The sequence below is a fragment of the Bos indicus x Bos taurus genome, chromosome 1 (assembly GCF_003369695.1).
Source record: "Bos indicus x Bos taurus breed Angus x Brahman F1 hybrid chromosome 1, Bos_hybrid_MaternalHap_v2.0, whole genome shotgun sequence".
Lineage (NCBI taxonomy): Eukaryota > Metazoa > Chordata > Mammalia > Artiodactyla > Bovidae > Bos > Bos indicus x Bos taurus.
In genome coordinates this window covers 57,982,293-58,003,095 of record NC_040076.1, presented here as the reverse complement: position 1 = coordinate 58,003,095, position 20,803 = coordinate 57,982,293, and the positions used below count along the sequence as shown (strand labels likewise).

Here is a 20,803-nt window from a genome sequence, read left to right as displayed (position 1 = left end):
ACTTCCCTCCCTCAGGTTGAGGCATCTCCAGCCTGGGCTCCTGGGACAGAATCAGGGGTTTCTGTTGATTCACCAACCTCTCAGGCATCCGAGTATGCTCATCCTTATGTGTGATTCCTCTTTCCTCTTTATCTTTCCTTTGTCTCCCTATTCCCTACTTCTACTCCTTCTCCTATGAGGGGGTTAAAGAGGGAAAAATGATTATTTTTCTGATTTGAGGCAGAACACAAGAAGCTACTCCCTGGCTTTTATTTATGTGCTGAGTGATTGCACTGCAGGCATGCTTCTTCTAGAGCTGTTCTGGGGCCTAATTAATTAATGCTCTAAAGATGGAAAAGCACTATGAAACTGTGATAATTGTGAGACTTATGATCTGACACTTATCAGCTGTTTATTTCTGTAGTGGTATTCATTGCCAGACTGGTGCCATTTATAATTTTAAATACGTATGGTCAGGACATAAGTGTAACCTAAAGTAAACTGCTTCCTAAACAAGACAAAGCCAATCATCTGCAAACATCTTCCTCTTCAAAATCTTCAAAGAAAATTTCCCGAGACAAGCAGAAGACATCTCAGGGAAGACCATATTTAAGAGACAAAACTATTTCTAATTGTGGAGTGAACACTGTGGCAGAGATGATATATATATGACTTGAGTTCTACTCTGATGTTCAGATGAAACACTTCTCATTAAATGGGCAAAGACAGAAGCCCTTGCTAGCCTAGATCTCCTCCCTTCAGTCCCGATCACTTATGTCTGGGTCCATGTAGCTGTCTTCCAACAAACATCCTCACTAGAGACACCCCATGAGAACTTTAGTGGGGTTGATAGTGGCCCTAGTGATAAAGAATCCACCTGCCAATGCAGAGACAAAAGAGACATGGGTTCGGTCCCTGGGTCAGGAAGATCCTCTGGAGGAGGGCATGGCAATGCACTCCAGTATTCTTGCCTGGAGAATCCCATGGACAGAGGAGCCTGGTTGGCTACAATCCACGGGGTTGCAAAGAGGTGGACACGACTGAGAGACTTAGCACACACAGGGACAGAGGAGCCTGGCAGACTATAGTCCATGTGGTCACAAAAGAATAGGACATGACTTGGCAACTAAACAACAGCAACAGCAACCAAATGCCTTGCCTGTTTTAGAGGAACTTCCTCCCCTGTATCGCACTTGTGTGTTTGGTGGGAGGAAAGATTGCCTGTAGATGCCACAGAGGCCAGATACAGGACCCACGCTCAGATGGTTGGATGGTCTCACCCAGTACTTTCAATGGTGATTAAATGATACAAGATGAAGGGAGAGTTTAGCATTCACTGTCAGTAGTGACATCAGTAGGGACCGTGACAGCAGGGCCTAGGGGTGACCATGTCTAATGGCTGGGAAGGTGGTGGTGCCTAGGTGAGCATCCTGGCCACAACATTCCTGCTTCATGACTGTTGTTATTTCTACAGTGTATTCTCTCTTGGTCACTCTAGTGGGAGCTTAGGAACTCAGGCTGGGTGCACCCAATATCCGTCTAATAAATTCTTTTTCTGCTTATGTTGGTTAGTTGATTTCTGTTGATGTAGCCAAAAACCTTGCCTGACCCCACACCCTCTTTCCTTCTCTGTCTGCTTGACTCATACCCTGCAGCTAACTTGAACTTTACTATCCACGGATCACCCTAAACCACCTCTTCACACCCAGACTTCCCTCTGTTTGCCTCTCTCATTATCCCCCACATTTGTCCCTTTAATACCCAGATAAACACAGTCCTTCTCCTAGAAATCTTTAATTTCTTCACTCTGGTGAAGACAATATGGGGAGAGTTTGGGGACAAATACAGGATTCCTTTTTTGTAAGTATTAGAGAGGATCAAATAAAATGGTGAGCATTTACATGCTAATTTGGGAGGGAGCATAATATATACCACTGGTTAGGTAAATTAAAATAGTTGTGAGTCACTTCATCCACAAAAGGGCAGTTAGATCTAAAGGGACAGAGTAGTCAGTTATTCCTGTTTGCTATAGTTTATCTTCATAGCTTATTTCCGGACTCACTGGGGATCTGGAAATACCAGTTCTTGGGATTAACACTGCCTTAGGGTAACAGGTTAACTGCTTGGGTCTCCAAATTGCACTCTGTCTGTGCAAAGAAGGAACCCAGCATAAATGATGAGAAAGCACTAAAGAGATGAACATTGGTCCGCAGGGTGTCAGGGTAGGATCATGGTTGGTGGGCGGATGTGGCTCTGTGAAACACTGAAGGAAATCTGTCAAATTCACAGCTGTACTTAGCGTCAACTCTGCTTGCCCGACTTACATAGGCAAAGAGATGTTTAGACAATCCTTAGAAGAAAAACAGAAATGAGAATCCTCTTGTTTCAATTTTCAGTAATTGTAAGGGAGTCAGACATCAAACTCTTAAACTGTATGATCAAACGACCTGATGTGGAAGTATGACTATAGTTCTTAAAAACTGTGTATTGTTGTTGATAACCACAAAAGATGTGCTTTTGTGGGAGGCTTTAATAGAAATATCCCAAGGAAATGTCCTTAGGAACCCAAGTTATGTTCCTGGCTTTGCTTCAAACTAGTTACATAATTTGGACAAGTAATTTATTTTACCAGCTCAGTTTTCTCTCCTGTTAAGAGGAAGAGATTGGATAATTTATAAGGTCCTTTCAGCTCTTAAGTTTAAACTACAATTTTCACTTTCTTATGGTTTTGGGGGATATTTTATATTTCTTTTTGGAAAGGATAGAAAAAAGTCTCAAATGCAATCCCAATGACGCATTTCTGCAGCTAAGCAAACTTGACAAAGAAAATCTTGTTAGCATGAATAAAGGCAAAAACAGGACATGAAGTCAAGACAAATATACACTGAATGCCCAAATGATATATGTTCTTCATCCTCTACCACTGGTATTAATAAAATTCTATAGCAAAACCTTAAAAATTGAGAGACAGCTCTCCAGTGAATGAGAGGACCCATTATGGCTCTGAACCAGGAAAGAAGCAACAAGCGTATCTTCTGAAATGAAGGAGAAAGAATATTTTGCCAGTAGCAAAGCTTCAAAAAGCCAGAGGAGAGCAAGAACCTTGTTGGGCTGATAGTGTTCACAGAAGACTGGAAACACAAAAGGGATGGGAAAAAGCAGAGAGACATAAGATACATAAAGCAAAGGAGCAACAAGAGGCTGGAGGTGGTGGTAACAGAGAGGAAGGTTGGGAACAATAGTGAGGGCAATGAATCCTAAAAAACGAGTTGCTTCAAGCTCTTTGGTCCAAGATAGGCCATAAATATACACGTAAGACTGAAATCCTAGGGCAGTCTTTTCAACAATGGTGCTAGAACAATTGGATATCATATGCAAAACAAAAACCAAACAAAAATTCCAGACAGAGACCTTATACCTTTCACAAACACTTACTCCCGATGAATCACAAACCTAAATGTGAAATTCTCAACTATAAAACTTCCAGAAGATAATATAGGAGAAAATCTAGGTGGATCTTAGATTTTATGACAACTTTTTAGATACAACACCAAAGCCATGATCCATGGGGAAAAATATTGATAAATGGTAATTTATTAAAGAATGATTGCTCTGTAAAAAATACTATTAAGAGAATAAGAAGATAAGCTCACAGACGAGGGGAAAATATTTGCAAGACTTGTGTCTGATAAAAGACTGCTGTCCAGAATCTACAAAGAACACTTAAAATTCAACAACAAGGAAACAAACAACCCAGTTTAAAAATGAACAAAAGATCTGAGAAGACGCCTCACCAAAGAATATATGCAGATGGAAAATAAGCATATGAAAAGATACTCAACTGCGTATGCCATTTGGAAGTTGCAAGTTAAAACAATAAGATATCATCCTACACCTATCAGAATGGCTGAAATCCAAAGCACTGACAACAGAAGATGCAGATAACGGTGTGGAACACAAACTCTCATTCATTCCTGCTGCTGCTGCTAAGACGCTTCAGTCGTGTCCAACTCTGTGCGACCCCATAGACGGCAGCCCACCAGGATCCCCCCGTCCCTGGGATTCTCTAGGCAAGAACACTGGAGTGGGTTGCCATTTCATTCCTGGTGGGAGTGCAAAGTGGTACAGCCACTTGGGAAGACAAGTTTGAGAGGTTTCTTTATAAAACTAAACATACTCTTACCATATGATCTAGAAATTAAGCTCTTGGGTAGTTACTCAAATGAGTTGAAAACTTGTGTCCATACAAAATCTGCACCCAAATGTTTACAGCAGCTTAACTCATAATTGCCAAAAATTGGAAGCAACCATGATGTCTTTAACAAATGAATGGATAAACAAACTATGGTACATCCAAACAATAGAATATTTAGTACTAAAAAGAAATAAGCTATCAGGTCATGAAAAGATATGCAGGATCCTTGAAAGCATATTGCTAAGTGAAAGAGGCAAGTCTGAAAAGGCTACATGCTGTATGATGTTAATTATGTGACGTTCTGGAAAAAGTGAAACTAAAAAGAGAGTAAAGAAAATCAGTGGTTGCTGGGGTCTGAGAGAAAGGAAGAAAGGAAGAGTAGATAGAGTACACAGGATTTTTGTGGGAGTGAAATTATTCTGTACAATCTACTGTAATGATGGATCTATGACATGATACATTTCTCAGCACCCACAGAACTGTATAACACCAAAAGTAAACCTAATGTAACCTATGGACTTTAATAAATAATTAAGGTCAATACAATATCAATATTACATTAATATCGGCTCATCATTAGTGTGCCATGCTAATGCAAGATATTAATAATAAGGGAAGCTGTGTGTGAGTAGAGAGAGAATATATGGGAACTCTCTGCATTTTCTGCTTAATTTTTCTATAAACCTAAAACTGCTTTGAAAAATAAAGATTAGTTAAAAATATATACATATAGGAGAACAGTGAGGAAGCTAACAAAGTTGAAAATCTTTTGCATCCCAGATTAGGCAGAAGGAGAGGTTAATTTTTATCTACACTCTTTACAGTATCAAGTTTAAGTTCCCAGGAGGCCAAAGGATGTTTTTACTCAGGACAACATGTTACTTGATGATGTTAGATTAATTTTGTCACCATTTTTGGAAAATAAGTATTTTATTCAAATACTTTAAAGTTTAACCAAAACATAGGTGATCTTAATTTTTAAATAGCCAATATTTCCATAATTATATACTGACCCCCCAACCATCCTTGGGATCAACTGTAGAAGGCTGGGTCCAAAATAAAGTTTCTTCAAAGTATGGGTTGACAGCTAGCCCCTCAAGAGCTTTTCAGTGGTTCATGCGTGCAAAGTAGCTTCAGTCGTGTCTGACTCTGCGATTCCATGGACTATAACCCTCCAGGCTACTCTGTCCATGGGATTCTCCAGGAAAGAATACTGGAGTGGGTTGCCATGCCCTTCTCCAGAGAATCTTTCCAACCCAGGGACTGAACTCATGTCTCTTGTGGCTCCTGCATCATAGGCAGATTCTTTACCCCTGAGCCACCAGGGATAGAGAGAAAATGTCCCAGGCCTGGGGAACTGTGACCGGGAAGTGGATTTCTACCAGTTTCTTATCAGGAAAGAAAACTTATATGCAGCTTTCTCTGCACACATTTTCTCAATATGACACCTTCAAGCCAGCCTCACTCTTCTTGTTCAACCAACTGAAAATTCCCTGTCAAATCTTGCAATAAAATTAATATCTGCATATAACTTCTTGCCAGTAGTAAAATCAATTTCTTTGGCTATTACTGTCACTTCAAATAAACTGAGGGGGTAAGGGGAATAAAAATTTGAACTAATTAGTACAGAAAATTAATTTTAATTGAGGCTATTATTAATAAAATTTACTATATAATTTCAATTTGCTACATAAGACTCAGCTTTGCTTTTTAGGAACGAAGTACTATCTTGTAACATGTAAATCAACTGCTTCTCCTATACAATTTTTACATACATTCTTAGAAACATTATATATAAAAGCCAAAGGATCTTAGGCTGAGGACTTAATGGAATATGATGCTCTTATTTCTTATCTTAGGTTTTGAGCAAAATATAAGTCCTTCAATTTTCTTTTGGTTTATATTACCAACTATGTACCAGAAAACCTCAAAGTTTCCATTTTCAAAATATTCAAAAGAAAAAAATCAACGTTTATAAATTTATTTTTATTTTAAGCAAAATAGAAAGGACTGTGAATGTATTATCTGGTAGCCCATGGTATATCTGATATTTTTCTTAACAAATAAACAGAAAGGGTGATGAGGCCCAATAGCTCATTAGATGTGCCTTTAAACCATTAATGCACCATCTTGATGTGTTGAGATGGAACTTCAGTCAGCTTCAGTGTTACACAATGCAGGAGGAGCTGGCTAACACACTCTGGGTTGCTGCATGGCAACGAGTAATAGTATCAACAAGGAGTGATTACTTCTGTTTGAAATGAAGAAAGAAATGCAACAAAGAGGTTTCGTGGTATCTTCAGGTCAAGCTGACAGGAATGACCTAGGGGATATATCAAGTAACACATGGAAACCAAGTCAGGAAAGGCAGAAAGGCAGAAAATCTTGACGAACTGTGTAAGAACCTAAAATACTCCCTCAGAAGAGACCATCACAGCTGTAAAAATCTACCCCAAACCAAATAACAACTGAAAAACCAAACCCAAACCTAGAGGAAGCCTATTGATGTGGCACTTGGAAAGGAAAAAAAAGGAATTGATTGGAAAACAGGTTCAGCACATGCAGCAGAGGCAGAAGGAAAAAACAAAACTAAACCACTTCCAGCAGTGAGGAGCCCTATGGGAAACCCCTCAGAGCATACAAAAAAGACAAGTTTTTTTGCTCTCCAGAAAGCAGGAATAGAAGGAACATACCTCAACATAATAAAAGCTATATATGACAAACCCACAGCAAACATTATCCTCAATGGTGAAAAATTGAAAGCATTTCCTCTAAAGTCAGGAACAAGACAAGGGTGCCCACTTTCACCATTACTATTCAACATAGTTTTGGAAGTTTTGGCCACGGCAATCAGAGCAGAAAAAGAAATAAAAGGAATCCAAATTGGAAAAGAAGAAGTAAAACTCTCACTATTTGCAGATGACATGATCCTCTACATAGAAAACCCTAAAGACTCCACCAGAAAATTACTAGAACTAGTCAATGATTATAGTAAAGTTGCAGGATATAAAATCAACCCACAGAAATCCCTTGCATTCCTATACACTAATAATGAGAAAACAGAAAGAGAAATTAAGGAAACAATTCCATTCACCATTGCAACGGAAAGAATAAAATACTTAGGAATATATCTACCTAAAGAAACTAAAGACCTATATATAGAAAACTATAAAACACTGGTGAAAGAAATCAAAGAAGACACTAATAGATGGAGAAATATACCATGTTCATGGATTGGAAGAATCAATATAGTGAAAATGAGTATACTACCCAAAGCAATTTATAGATTCAATGCAATCCCTATCAAGCTACCAATGGTATTCTTCACAGAGCTAGAACAAATAATTTCACAATTTTTATGGAAATACAAAAAACCTTGAATAGCCAAAGCGATCTTGAGAAAGAAGAATGGAACTGGAGGAATCAACCTACCTGATTTCAGGCTCTACTACAAAGCCACAGTTATCAAGACAGTATGGTACTGGCACAAAGACAGAAATATAGATCAATGGAATAAAATAGAAAGTCCAGAGATAAATCCACACACATATGGACACCTTATCTTTGACAAAGGAGGCAAGAATATACAATGGATTAAAGACAATCTCTTTAACAAGTGGTGCTGGGAAATCTGGTCAACCACTTGTAAAAGAATGAAACTAGACCACTTTCTAACACCATACACAAAAATAAACTCAAAATGGATTAAAGATCTAAACATAAGACCAGAAACTATAAAACTCCTAGAGGAGAACATAGGCAAAACACTCTCTGACATACATCACAGCAGGATCCTCTATGACCCACCTCCCAGAATATTGGAAATAAAAACAAAAATAAACAAATGGGACCTAATTAACCTTAAAAGCTTCTGCACATCAAAGGAAACTATTAGCAAGGTGAAAAGACAGCCTTCAGAATGAGAGAAAATAATAGCAAATGAAGCAACTGACAAACAACTAATCTCAAAAATATACAAGCAACTCCTACAGCTCAACTCCAGAAAAATAAATGACCCAATCAAAAAATGGGCCAAAGAACTAAATAGACATTTCTCCAAAGAAGACATACAGATGGCTAACAAACACATGAAAAGATGCTCAACATCACTCATTATCAGAGAGATGCAAATCAAAACCACTATGAGGTACCATTTCACACCAGTCAGAATGGCTGCGATCCAAAAGTCTACAAGTAATAAATGCTGGAGAGGGTGTGGAGAAAAGGGAACCCTCTTACACTGTTGGTGGGAATGCAAACTAGTACAGCCACTATGGAGAACAGTGTGGAGATTCCTTAAAAAACTGGAAATAGAACTGCCTTATGATCCAGCAATCCCACTGCTGGGCATACACACTGAGGAAACCAGAAGGGAAAGAGATACGTGTACCCCAATGTTCATCGCAGCACTGTTTATAATAGCTAGGACATGGAAGCAACCTAGATGCCCATCAGCAGATTAATGGATAAGAAAGCTGTGGTACATATACACAATGGAGTATTACTCAGCCATTAAAAAGTATACATTTGAATCAGTTCTAATGAGGTGGATGAAACTGGAGCCTATTATACAGAGTGAAGTAAGCCAGAAAGAAAAATACCAATACAGTATACTAACGCATATATATGGAATTTAGAAAGATGATAACAATAACCCTGTGTACGAGACAGCAAAAGAGACACAGATGTATAGAACAGTCTTATGGACTCTGTGGGAGAGGGAGAGGGTGGGAAGATTTAGGAGAATGGCATTGAAACATGTAAAATATCATGTATGAAACGAGATGCCAGTCCAGGTTCGATGCACGATACTGGATGCTTGGGGCTAGTGCACTGGGACAACCCAGGGGGATGGTATGGGGAGGGAGGAGGAAGGAGGGTTCAGGATGGGGAACACATGTATACCTGTGGCGGATTCATTTTGATATTTGGCAAAACTAATACAATTTTGTAAAGTTTAAAAATAAAATTGTAGTTGGAAAAAAGAGAAGTTTTTTGGAAACAGTAATTTAAAGTTTCCATTTACTTGCTTTTACATGACAAAGAGAAATGATCTTTTTGGCAAGAAATTTCTAGTCTATAGTTAAAAAAAATCTACAATCTCATACATGGTAAAAAAAAAAAAGTCAGAAAACAGAACCTTAGTTCTTGAATAAGGATCAGAACTGCAATCTTCTCTTATCAGTGGGAAAAATAAAGTTCAGGGAGGCAAGAGAATTTGCTGAAGGATCACATGTAGTTAAAGGGATAAAAACACATAAGGGTAGAACACACAAGGATAAAACACTGCCTCAGTCAGTGCTTCCCTTGCCTTGAGTAAAAGTAAAATATTATTTTTTACTTTTATTACAAAATGTTTATTGTATTTATTGTGAAATGTTTGGAAAGTACAGAGAAGAATATTAAAATTCTCCATAACCTCACCACCCAAAGATAGTAGATAAACAACAAGGGCCCACTATATAGTACAGGGTACTACACTCAATATTTCATAATAACCTATGCTGGAAAAGAATCTGAAAAAGAACATACAGATCTATGTAAAACTGAATCACTTTGCTGTATACTTGAAACTAATACAATGTTGAAAAATTAATCATTCTTCAATTTAAAAATTCAGAGAGACAAAAAAAATATTCTGGCTCAGAAATGAAAAAATAAATGACATAAATCAATATTATCTTACTGTTCCTAATGAATTAATGAAACTAGACAATCATGATCATGTGGCTGTCATCACAAGAAGAGACTAGACATTATGTGTTGCCTGGTGGGAATATATACTGCTACCACCTCTGATGGCAGTCTTGCCAAAGAAGAAATAGAACATATTCTTCCATATCTGAACAGCCCTTCCCCTTTCTTTGTGCGTATCCAAGTTCTACTTATCTATTTTGACCTTTTCAAGCCTCATTTCCTCCGACAAAATTATCTGTAGGATGTATGACTTCTCTAAAGTCTTGTAGTCCTGGGACCAGTGCTGTCCAATAAAAATATGAGTCACATTTTGCTTTCAAATTTTCTAGAAGCTACAGTAAGAACATAAAAAGAAAGAGGTGAAGTTAATTTTACTGATGTATTTTATTTAACCGAATATATAAAAATATTTGATCAATAAAATATTAATGACACATTTTATGTTGTTTATTTCACACTGTCTTCAAAATCTGGTGTGTGTTCTACATAGCACATCTCATTTTGTGACTAGTCACATTTCAAATGCTTGATAGTCACGTGTGGATAGTGGCTAACATATTGGACAGCACACACAGAATCCATTATGCGGTTTAGCAAACGACTATCAGGTCAAGGCAGGCAGAACATGGGTCCTCCATAAAATCAGACTCCTAACTGGAGTAATGTCAGCCTCTTAAACACCCTTATAACATGTCAATACTTTTTTTTTTTTTTTCCAGAGCCACACAGGAAAAAAGTGAGAGAGAACTCTATAGACTGAATGCTTATGTACCCTCTCTCCTCAAATTCATCAGTTCAGTTTAGTTCAGTCGCTCAGTTGTGTCCGACTCTTTGCGACCCCATGAATGGCAGAAAGCCAGGCCTCCCTGTCCATCACCATCTCCCGAAGTTCACTCAGACTCACGTCCATCAAGTCAGTGATGCCATCCAGCTATCTCATCCTCTGTCGTCCCCTTCTCCTCCTGCCCCCAATCCCTCCCAGCATCAGTCTTTTCCAATAAGTCAATTCTTCACATGAGGTGGCCAAAGTACTGGAGTTTCAGCTTTAGCATCATTTCCTCCAAAGAAATCCCAGGGCTGATCTCCTTCAGAATGGACTGGTTGGATCTCCTTGCAGTCCAAGAGACTCTCAAGAGTCTTCTCCAATACCACAGTTCAAAAGCTTCAATTCTTCAGCGCTCAGCCTTCTTCACAGTCCAACTCTCACATCCATACATGACCACAGGAAAAACCATAGCCTTGACTAGACAGACCTTTGTTGGCAAAGTAATGTCTCTGCTTTTCAATATGCTATCTAGGTTGGTCATAACTTTCCTTCCAAGGAGTAAGCGTCTTTTAATTTCATGGCTGCAGTCACCATCTGCAGTGATTTTGGAGCCCAGAAAAATAAAGTCTGACACTGTTTCCACTGTTTCCCCATCTATTTCCCATGAAGTGATGGAACCATAAGCCATGATCTTTGTTTTCTGAATGTTGAGCTTTAAGCCAACTTTTTCACTCTCCACTTTCACTCTCATCAAGAGGCTTTTTAGTTCCTCTTCACTTTCTGCCATAAGGGTGGTGTCATCTGCATATCTGAGGTTATTGATATTTCTCCCGGCAATCTTGATTCCAGCTTGTGCTTCTTCCAGCCCAGCATTTCTCATGATGTACTCTGCATAGAAGTTAAATAAGCAGGGTGACAATATACAGCCTGGATGTACTCCTTTTCCTATTTGGAACCAGTCTGTTGTTCCATGTCCAGTTCTAACTGTTGCTCCCTGACTTGCATATAGGTTTCTCAAGAGGCAGGTCAGGTGGTCTGATATTCCCATCTCTTGAAGAATTTTCCACAGTTTATTGTGATCCACACAGTCAAAGGCTTTGGCATAGTCAATAAATCAGAAATAGATCATTTTCTGGAACTCTCTTGCTTTTTCTATGATCCAGCGGATGTTGGCAATTTGGTCTCTGGTTCTTCTGCCTTTTCTAAAACCAGCTTGAACATCTGGAAGTTCACAGTTCACATATTGCTGAAGCCTGGCTTGGAGAATTTTGAGCATTACTTTACTAGCGTGTGAGATGAGTGCAATTGTGTGGTAGTTTGAGCATTCTTTGGCATTGCCTTTCTGTGGGATTGGAATGAAAACTGACCTTTTCCAGTCCTGTGGCCACTGCTGAGTTTTCCAAATTTGCTGGCATATTGAGTGCACCACTTTCACAGCATCATCTTTCAGGATTTGAAATAGCTCAACTGGAATTCCATCACCTCCACCAGCTTTGTTCATAGTGATGCTTTCTAAGGCCCGTTTGACTTCACATTCCAGGATGTCTGGCTCTAGGTCAGTGATCACACCATCATGATTATCTGGGTCCTGAAGATCTTTTTTGTACAGTTCTTCTGTGTATTCTTGCCACCTCTTCTTAATATCTTCTGCTTCTGTTAGGTCCATACCATTTCTGTCCTTTATGGAGCCCATCTTTGCATGAAATGCTCTCTTGGTATCTCTAATTTTCTTGAAGAGATCTGTAGTCTTTCCATTCTATTGTTTTCCTCTATTTCTTTGCATTGATCGCTGAGGAAGGCTTTCTTATCTCTTCTTGCTATTCTTTGGAACTCCGCATTCAGATGTTTATATTTTTCCTTTTCGCCTTTGCTTTTCGCTTCTCTTATTTTCACAGCTATTTGTAAGGCCTCCCCAGACAGCCATTTTGCTTTTTTGTATTTATTTTCCATGGGGATGGTCTTGATCCCTGTCTCCTGTACAATGTCACGAACCTCATTTCATAGTTCATCAGGCACTCTATCTATCAGATCTAGGCCCTTAAATCTATTTCTCACTTCCACTGTGTAATCATAAGGGATTTGATTTAGGTCATACCTGAATGGTCTAGTGGTTTTACCTACTTTCTTCAATTTAAGTCTGAATTTGGCAATAAGGAGTTCATGGTCTGAGCCACAGTCAGCTCCTGGTCTTGTTTTTGCTGACTGTATAGAGCTTCTCCATCTTTGGCTGCAAAGAATATAATCAATCTGATTTTGGTGTTGACCATCTGGTGATGTCCATGTGTAGAGTCTTCTCTTGTGTTGTTGGAAGAGGGTGTTTGCTATGACCAGTGCATTTTCTTGGCAAAACTCTATTAGTCTTTGCCCTGCTTCATTCCGTATTCCAAGGCCAAATTTGCCTGTTACTCCAGGTGTTTCTTGACTTCCTACTTTTGCATTCCAGTCCCCTATAATGAAAAGGACATCTTTTTTGGGTGTCAGTTCTAAAAGGTCTTGTAGGTCTTCATAGAACTGTTCAACTTCAGCTTCTTCAGTTTCATCAGTTGAAGCCTAATCCCCAGGGTGAGAGAATTTGGAGGCAGGGCCTTTGGAAGGTAATTAGACCACGAGGTTAGCGTCCTTAGGATGAGATTAGTGTCCTTATAAGAAAAGACAGGAGAGGGACTTTCCTGGTGGTCCAGTGGCTAAGATTCTATGCTCCCAAGGCATGGGGCCTGGGTTCGATCCCTGCTCAGGGAACTAGGTCCTCCATACTATTCCTAGAGATCCTGAGTGCTACATCTAAAACCCAGCAGAGCCAAATAAATAAATATTTTGGGGCTGGTGCACTAGGACGACCCAGAGGGAGGGTATGGGGAGGGAGGAGGGAGGAGGGTTCAGGATGGGGAACACAGGTATACCCGTGGCGGATTCATTTCGATATTTGGCAAAACTAATACAATATTGTAAAGTTTAAAAATAAAATAAAATTTAAAAAAAAAATAAAAAAAGAGTAAGAGAGAAGAGACAGGAGAAAGCTTGTTTCTCTCTCTGCTCTCTGGGCTACGTGAGGACACATCTGTAAGTGCTGTTTACAAGCCCGGAAGCCAGCTCTCACCACATGCAGGTCTGCTAACACTTTGATCTTGGACTTCCCAGCCTTCAGAACTGTGAGAAATCAGTGTTTGTTTTCTAAGGCACAGTCTGTGGTACTCTAACAGTCCGTGCTGACTGAGACAGTAACCAGCCACCCCGATACTGTGCTAACGAGATGAATCTCTCTTTACATACAAGCACCAGTCCAGTTCAGCAAGGAGGTGTGGGAGGACAGCAGAGCAGGCTTCTCTGCTGCAGGATATATAGAACACAGGGGGAGACAGACAAGATGGGGAGAGCTGAGGCATAAAGATTTTAAAGGCTTCTTTGTAAGTAGTAATATACATAGCTAAAAGTTAGTCCTGCGATGTCCTGATATGTATTTCATTGTTCATGAGAACTGGATAGGCTTTTTGAATCAGGATCTGAAAAGCTGCTATAACTGGTTCTAGATACTGCTAGATATTAATAAAGCCAAGCTTTGTTCCTTAGGCATAGAAATGTTTATGTCATTAAAAAATAAATGCCTCAGTTTAATAAACAAAGTATGTCCAGAGAAGCATTCCAAATTCAAAAATCTATAGCACGTGATGATTTCTGTTATTGAAACAGAAGACCTCTTGTTGGGTGATGCTCAGACTTTTATTTAAGGGCTTCTTATCACCATCTGGCTCAAATAGAAATATCTTATTGTTGTCACCACCTGTCTCTACAAGAGATTCTCATGTCCTAATAAACCTTTTAAGCTCTATGTCCCAGTCAAACATATCCCTGGCAACTTTCTCAACAAGGTGATTTCCTTCTGGCTTGGCCCCACCCAGCCTCAGGTTATAGAACACCCTGACTGACGCAATGAAATCCTCGCCCCTTAAAGCGAGTCTCCAGACACTGCCCCTCCAGGGAACTGAAATGAACCATGATCTTGCCTAATCTGTACTTTAAATAGTTATTTTCATTATCCATTTTTTAAACCAGTCACTCCAGTTTTTCAGTGGTTTTTCTTTTAATGGCAACTGAATATTTACATTTCTTTGCCTGGAAGGCATGTAGGACTTTTCCTGGTGCTCGCTCAGCTGACTAGCTAGACACACTTGGCTGAATAGTTCTGGGAGACAGAGTTTGGTACCGGAGATGCAGTGGCTGACAGGAAAGATTAGCAACAAAGTCTCCCATGGCAGTTTCCTCTCTCCACCAAGGTCTAAACTTAGAATAGCCTTTCTCTTCCAAGATATAGGAAAAGTAATGGCAAACCTATCAGTGCCTTGAGGAGATAAAGAAGATAAAATGAAACAAAAAATAGCCTTTTAATTTCTAAATCAGATTTTTTTTCTTTTAGATGACACTTATCCACATTGCTTTAATTTCTTCTTCCTTTACTTACAGCGTTATAATCAGTATTTTCAGATATGTATTTATAAGAAATATCCAGTGCAATTTTAATGATGATTAGTCTTTTCTAAGTAAAAATCTTTGTGTCCACCAGCACAAATATAAACACTGTTCTATGTATTTCTTTCAATATTTTTCCTTTTTCCAATTAGAATATACCTACATCTAAACCAAACTCTTAGTTGTACTGAAGAGGAGTAGATGGGAAATGGCCTGTGCAGGAGAGACAGCCCTGACCAAGCCTTTGCTTGGGCTAAAGGAAAAAGGTCACGGCCAAGCTTCTGTTCTTGGGTTCATAGATCTTTATTTAACAGAGTTCTTCAGTGAGTGTGGAGTTGGTCATGAGGCAAAACTGCTTGATGTGAGACAGTAACAAAAATTTAGAGACTGAGGTCAGCATAGCGGGAGAGGGGTGGCCAAGAAAATGTAACAAGCCAGGGCCTGGAAAATAGTGCTACTATCTTGACATTTCTTCTGGTGGGGGAATAGCTGGTAAATTGTTATGACAGCATTGCTTAGATTTCAGATTTTTAAAAAGGGTATATTTAAAATTTTATTTATTTAATTTTGACTGCACTAGGTCTTGGTTGCCGTGCGCAGGCTTTCTCTAGTTGAGGTGAGCAGGGGTTTCTTACTGTGGTATCTTCTCTTGTTGCAGAGAATGGGCTCCAGAGCTTGGTGTAGTAGTTATGGCATATGGGCTTCAGTGCCCCTTGGCATGTGGAGTCTTCCCAGACCAGGGATCAACCCATGTCCCCTGCATTGGCAGTCGCATTCTTAACCACTGGACCACCAGGGAATTCCTAGATTTAATCTATTACCTATTGATTCAATCTATCGCCTCAGTTCAATTCAGTTGCTCCGTTGTGCCTGATTCTTTCCGACCCCATGGACTGCAGCACACCAGGCCTCCCTGTCCATCACCAACTCCCAGAGTTTACTCAAACTCATGTCCATTGAGTCGGTGATGCCATCCAACCATCTCATCCTCTGTTATCCCCTTCTTCTCCCGCCTTCAATCTTTCCCAGCATCAGAGTCTTTTCCAATGAGTCAGTTCTTCACATCAGGTGGCCAAAGTACTGGAGTTTCAGCTTCAGCATCAGTCCTTCCAATGAATATTCAGGACTGATTTCCTTTAGATCAGTTGGATCTAAAGGAACTGGTTGGATCTCCTTGTAGTCCAAGGGACTCTCAAGAGTCTTCTCCAACACCACAGTTCAAAAGCATCAGTTCTTTGGTGCTCAGCCTTCTTTATAGTCCAACTCTCACATCCATACATGACTACTGGAAAAACCATAGCCTTGACTAGATGGACCTTTGTTGGCAAAGTAATGTCTCTGCTTTTTAATATGCTGTCTAGGTTGGTTGTAACTTTTCTTCCAAGGAGCAAGCGTCTTTTAATTTCATGGCTGCAGTCACCATCTACAGTGATTTTTGGAGCCCAAAAAATAAAGTCTGCCACCTACTTTCTGATTTAATCTATCACCTACTCTGCTATTCAGTTCCCTCATGCTATTCCAAACCTTCAGTAAAATTCTGCTATATTCAATGGATTCTGTTCATGGTATTAGAAGGAGGGGGTGCTGGTTTCCAAAATAGGGCAAAAGGGACCAAAGAAGAGAGGAAGCCACCCAGAGAAACAGAATAATGGTTTGAATGGCTAGATCAGAAAAATGCCATCTCTGGAGAAAGCATCTGGAATACTGGACTGGAGAGAGAGAAGGGCAATTTTCCAAAGTAAGTGGATTGAGGGCTCTACTGTCTTATTTGCACATTAAAGAGAAGTTTCAGAAGGCTGTAAGATTTGAGGACATCTGGTTCATATTATTCCATATTGGCATTAAAATAATTAAAATACTTGAGTCCCATGGTTCCCCACTGTATTTCCCAGACTAGTGAAATTTAAGGACTGTCAGCTTTTTATTGCATCATGCAAAGATATTTTTAAAACTAACTATCACCATTGTTTCACAGAATAAAGGGCATTTTAGCATACATAAAAGCAAAATAGGAAGAGCATAACCTCAGAACAATTTTTTAAAATTTTGTTTTTATTTGAAATGATCTCACAGTCAACCTACTAAAAAGCATATATTTTATTTAGTTGTAGCTTAAAGATTCCTTAAGTTTTTTTTTTTACCTATTTATTCATTTTTTCAAAAACATTAGCAAACTGTTAGGTGCTAAGCACTGTGCTAGGTACTAGGGTGGAGAGAATGTAGCAATACAGATACAGAAATGTATCAATATCTCATGGTTTTCTGGGAGAGTAAAGTAGGTGACCCTAACTGCAAACAGTGTGACTTGTGCTGTGGTAGAGGAACTCACTGAATACTATGGGCAAAAAGGTCGAAACAACAGCTAAAAAAAAAAAAAAAAGTCACTCTATCTCTAAGCGGAAGTGTAAAAACTATTAAAGCTTGATGTTAGATCTTACTCTGCATCCGTCATTTGAGTTTCCTTACCAATGATTTAGAGGGAAACTGACAGTACACGCCAGAGATCATGGGATTATTCAGACTTTTATTTTTACTGAGCCAGTAACAGAGCTGGGAACATACTTCAGTGCAATGTCAGCTGATCAATACAGCACACCCAACCAGAAGAACTGGGTTAGGAGGAATGTAAGGAGTAAAAACTGCCACCTCCCCCTCTTGTCTACAGTGGAATGGCTCTGCACACAACCACTCTGCTCACTTTAGGATGTACAACCTGAAGGTCAGTGGGGGACAGGACAGGGTAAGAATATGGTGACATAGTCCACAGTGAAGACTAAGCTTAGGATCTGGTGCCAGACTGGAGATGGAGCACTTGCTCGGTACACGCACTGGGGAAATGTCTGGGAGTGGTGATGGGCCCAGTGGTCCCTCTGGCTCAATACTACTCCAAGCTACCAGGTTTCTGAGTTTCTATCCTAAGTGAGAGTTAGGAAGGCACATCTTGGTATCTCAGTTTGGTTCTGAATTTCCTGAGGGAGTCGGGAATGCTGGCACAGCAAGGGATACATACACATTCATACAAATGTATACATACATACACACATTGATTCACAAACGTTTATGTGAAGAAGAACCGGAGGCAGGTACACTGGGGAGTTTTTCCGCTGTGCCTCAAAGGGTACTGTGTTAGAGGGGGGAAGCTAACTATGCATTTTCTCACATTGTGCAACCAGAGTATATGTGTCAAAGGGACAGATGCTGAAACAGTCTTTTCCTTTCCTTGTCTCACCTCAACTTTGGTCAGAAATAGGTCTAGAACTTGCACTCAATTATCCATCCTTATATAAACTCAAAACCTCCAGAGATCGGCTGAGGGCTTCAGCTCTGTATCTCTGGCCGGGTCTTCTGGCTTCTCTGAAGCACATGCGTGTGACGACGATACAGAATCGCAGGCAGTGGCTCTTGCACACACACAGAGGTTCTGCAGCTCTCGTCCATTCTCACACATTCCCATTTTAGATTCTGAGCAGCTCTCCCTCCCCAGGTGCTATGGAATAGAAGGGTCTGACAGAATCAACCAAAAGAGATGAGGTTCCTTCCCCACGGGAGCTTGGGAACAGAGGTGTGGTCATTTTTCTTCTCAGCTTTAAAAATTGTGACTTCCTAGAGAAGGGCCGGACAGGGGACCGAGACCCGCAGACGGTGCGGGTAACCGGCGCCCCTGCAAAGCCCAGTAATGCCCGCGACCAGGCCGGGGAGGCGCGAAGGGAGGCGGAGTTGTCCCCAGGCCGGTGGCAGAGGATGCGGCAGCTCGGGCAGTGACTGCTTTGAAGGAGAAAGGGAACGAGGGTTTCATGGTCCCCGAGGTCTCCCGAGGTCGACTCCTCGGAGACCCAGAGCAGCGGCGGGGCTCTGAGGTCGGGCAAGTTCCTGGGAGCGCGGGGAGCGAGTGTCTTACCTGGCCGGGCTGGCTGGTGTAGTTGAAGGAGTAGATGTTCTCGGTGGGGAGGCTCACCACCCCGCTGTAGATGCGATTGAACTCTGCGCCCCTGGCGGGGTTGCGGGGGTCGCGGCGCAGCGCTGGGGGTGGCGCAGGGCGCCCGGCTGCCACCAACGGCAGAAGCCAGGGCAGCGCGCAGAGCAGCGCCAGCCGCGTGCAACCGCGCATGGTGGGCACAGCGGCCCGGCCGCGGCCAAGCCCAGCGGCCCGGGGGGAGGGGGCGAACGCAGAGCCGGTCCTCCCAAAGCCCCCGGCGGCCCCCGCGCTGTTTTCAGCGCCGCGCTGGCGATGCCTCGCAAGCCCCGCCGACGAGTGCTGGCAACGCGCTGGCAAAAAGGCTGATCAAATATTGATGCAGCCTCCTGGGGTCTCCACGGAAGGTCACCAGGCGGAGGTAGTGGGTGCGCAGCAAAGGGGAGCGACCGGGGGCTCCTGCCGCCTTCTAAGTCTGTTTGCTTCCCCCTTTCTCATTTCTGAGAATCTCTCACTTAGCCAACCAGAATTTCAACCGATCTCTTCCCCCTCAACCTCAAAAAGGAAAAAACAGCATTGGAGACATTAAAAGAAAATACCCACTAGTCTTGAAGAATCAAGACCAGCCATTGAGCAGGAAATTCAGTCCGTTTTAAATAAATATGCACCTTCCTGCAAGCAAAGGAACAGAAAGCCTGTCTCCAAAGAGGGTGCACGAGTTCGCATTTCCAGTCTGCTACCTGCAGAGAACTCCGGCTCCTCTGAGAGATGGTTATTAACTCTCAAGTCTCCCTTCTCGAACAGAATTCTCACTTCTCCCTTCCCAGTCACCTGCTTTATTTCCTTATCACCTCCTCCTAATCTCAAGGAGCCTCACGTCATCACTTTTTCTTTCCCTTGCCATACGTGAACATATGTAAATATGTACAGTCATAACAAAATAAATATGTTAAAAAAAAAAAACAACAACAACAATCTTAACGCTGCCTGAAGTCGAGTCCCGGAAGTTGTCAAGAAGACCCAGAGCAACTGGGTTTGTGCAGAGGGCACACATTCTGCTCCAACTTAGGGTCTCCTTTGTCCCTGCAGTGACTCTCAGATCAGCAGAATCCCCAGGACTCTGTATTGTTTTTCAAGAGAGAAACCACAACCCCAAATCAAAAGGAAATATCCTTCAGGCAAAAATTAGGAGATTCAATTTAAACAATTGAAGTGGCAGGTCAAGAGTGGGTTGAAACCATCAGGATATTGTAAACTAATTATCCTCCAGTTAAAAATAAAGTAAAATTTAAAAAAAGAGTGGAGTGAGGTGAGGATCTCCAGTAAATCCTTTTAGAGCACCAGATAATCCCAGTTCAGGAGGACGCTGTTTCATTTCAGCTTCAAGTTATTTGTAAACTGGAGAAGAATATAATTGAGATCAACCAGAGGGGACATTAAAAAAAAAAGCCACAAAGAAGAAAAAAGATCATATTCAAAGAGTTAAGATTGCAGATTAAAATCCCAGCAGTTACCATTCAATGGAAAGGGTTTCTCTCTCTTTTTTTAAACCTCATTGAATTTCTACAATTTATTAAAACATCAAAAAATGAGTGTAATACATTTGATATACAGTTGTGTGATGAGAAAACAATGCAGATGGAAGATTGATTTAGATGACTTCCTATTAAGACTTTAAAAACATTTTTTACTTTAAAAAATGTTTTTGAAAATATATGGGCACGAGGACAAAAGTGCTAATTCAAAGAAGAGTCTGGGGGGTAAAGTTTAACATAGAACTGAGGTTCCT

The 20,803-nt window shown here is 40.7% G+C and overlaps 1 protein-coding gene across 3 annotated transcripts in view; it reads right to left on the bottom strand.

Annotated features, from left to right (window-relative positions):
- Window positions 1–19,907, bottom strand: part of SIDT1 (SID1 transmembrane family member 1) — a 107,812-nt gene extending 87,905 nt beyond the window's left edge. Inside the window, exon 1 of one of the 3 annotated variants that reach the window (XM_027522257.1) lies at window positions 19,000–19,907. In XM_027522257.1, the coding sequence (XP_027378058.1) occupies window positions 19,000–19,209 (210 nt within the window). In that variant the 5' untranslated portion in view covers window positions 19,210–19,907. The remainder of the gene's footprint in view (window positions 1–18,999) is intronic. The other 2 variants (XM_027522156.1, XM_027522165.1) reach the window with 2 other exon arrangements.
- Window positions 19,908–20,803: the final 896 nt, after the last annotated feature.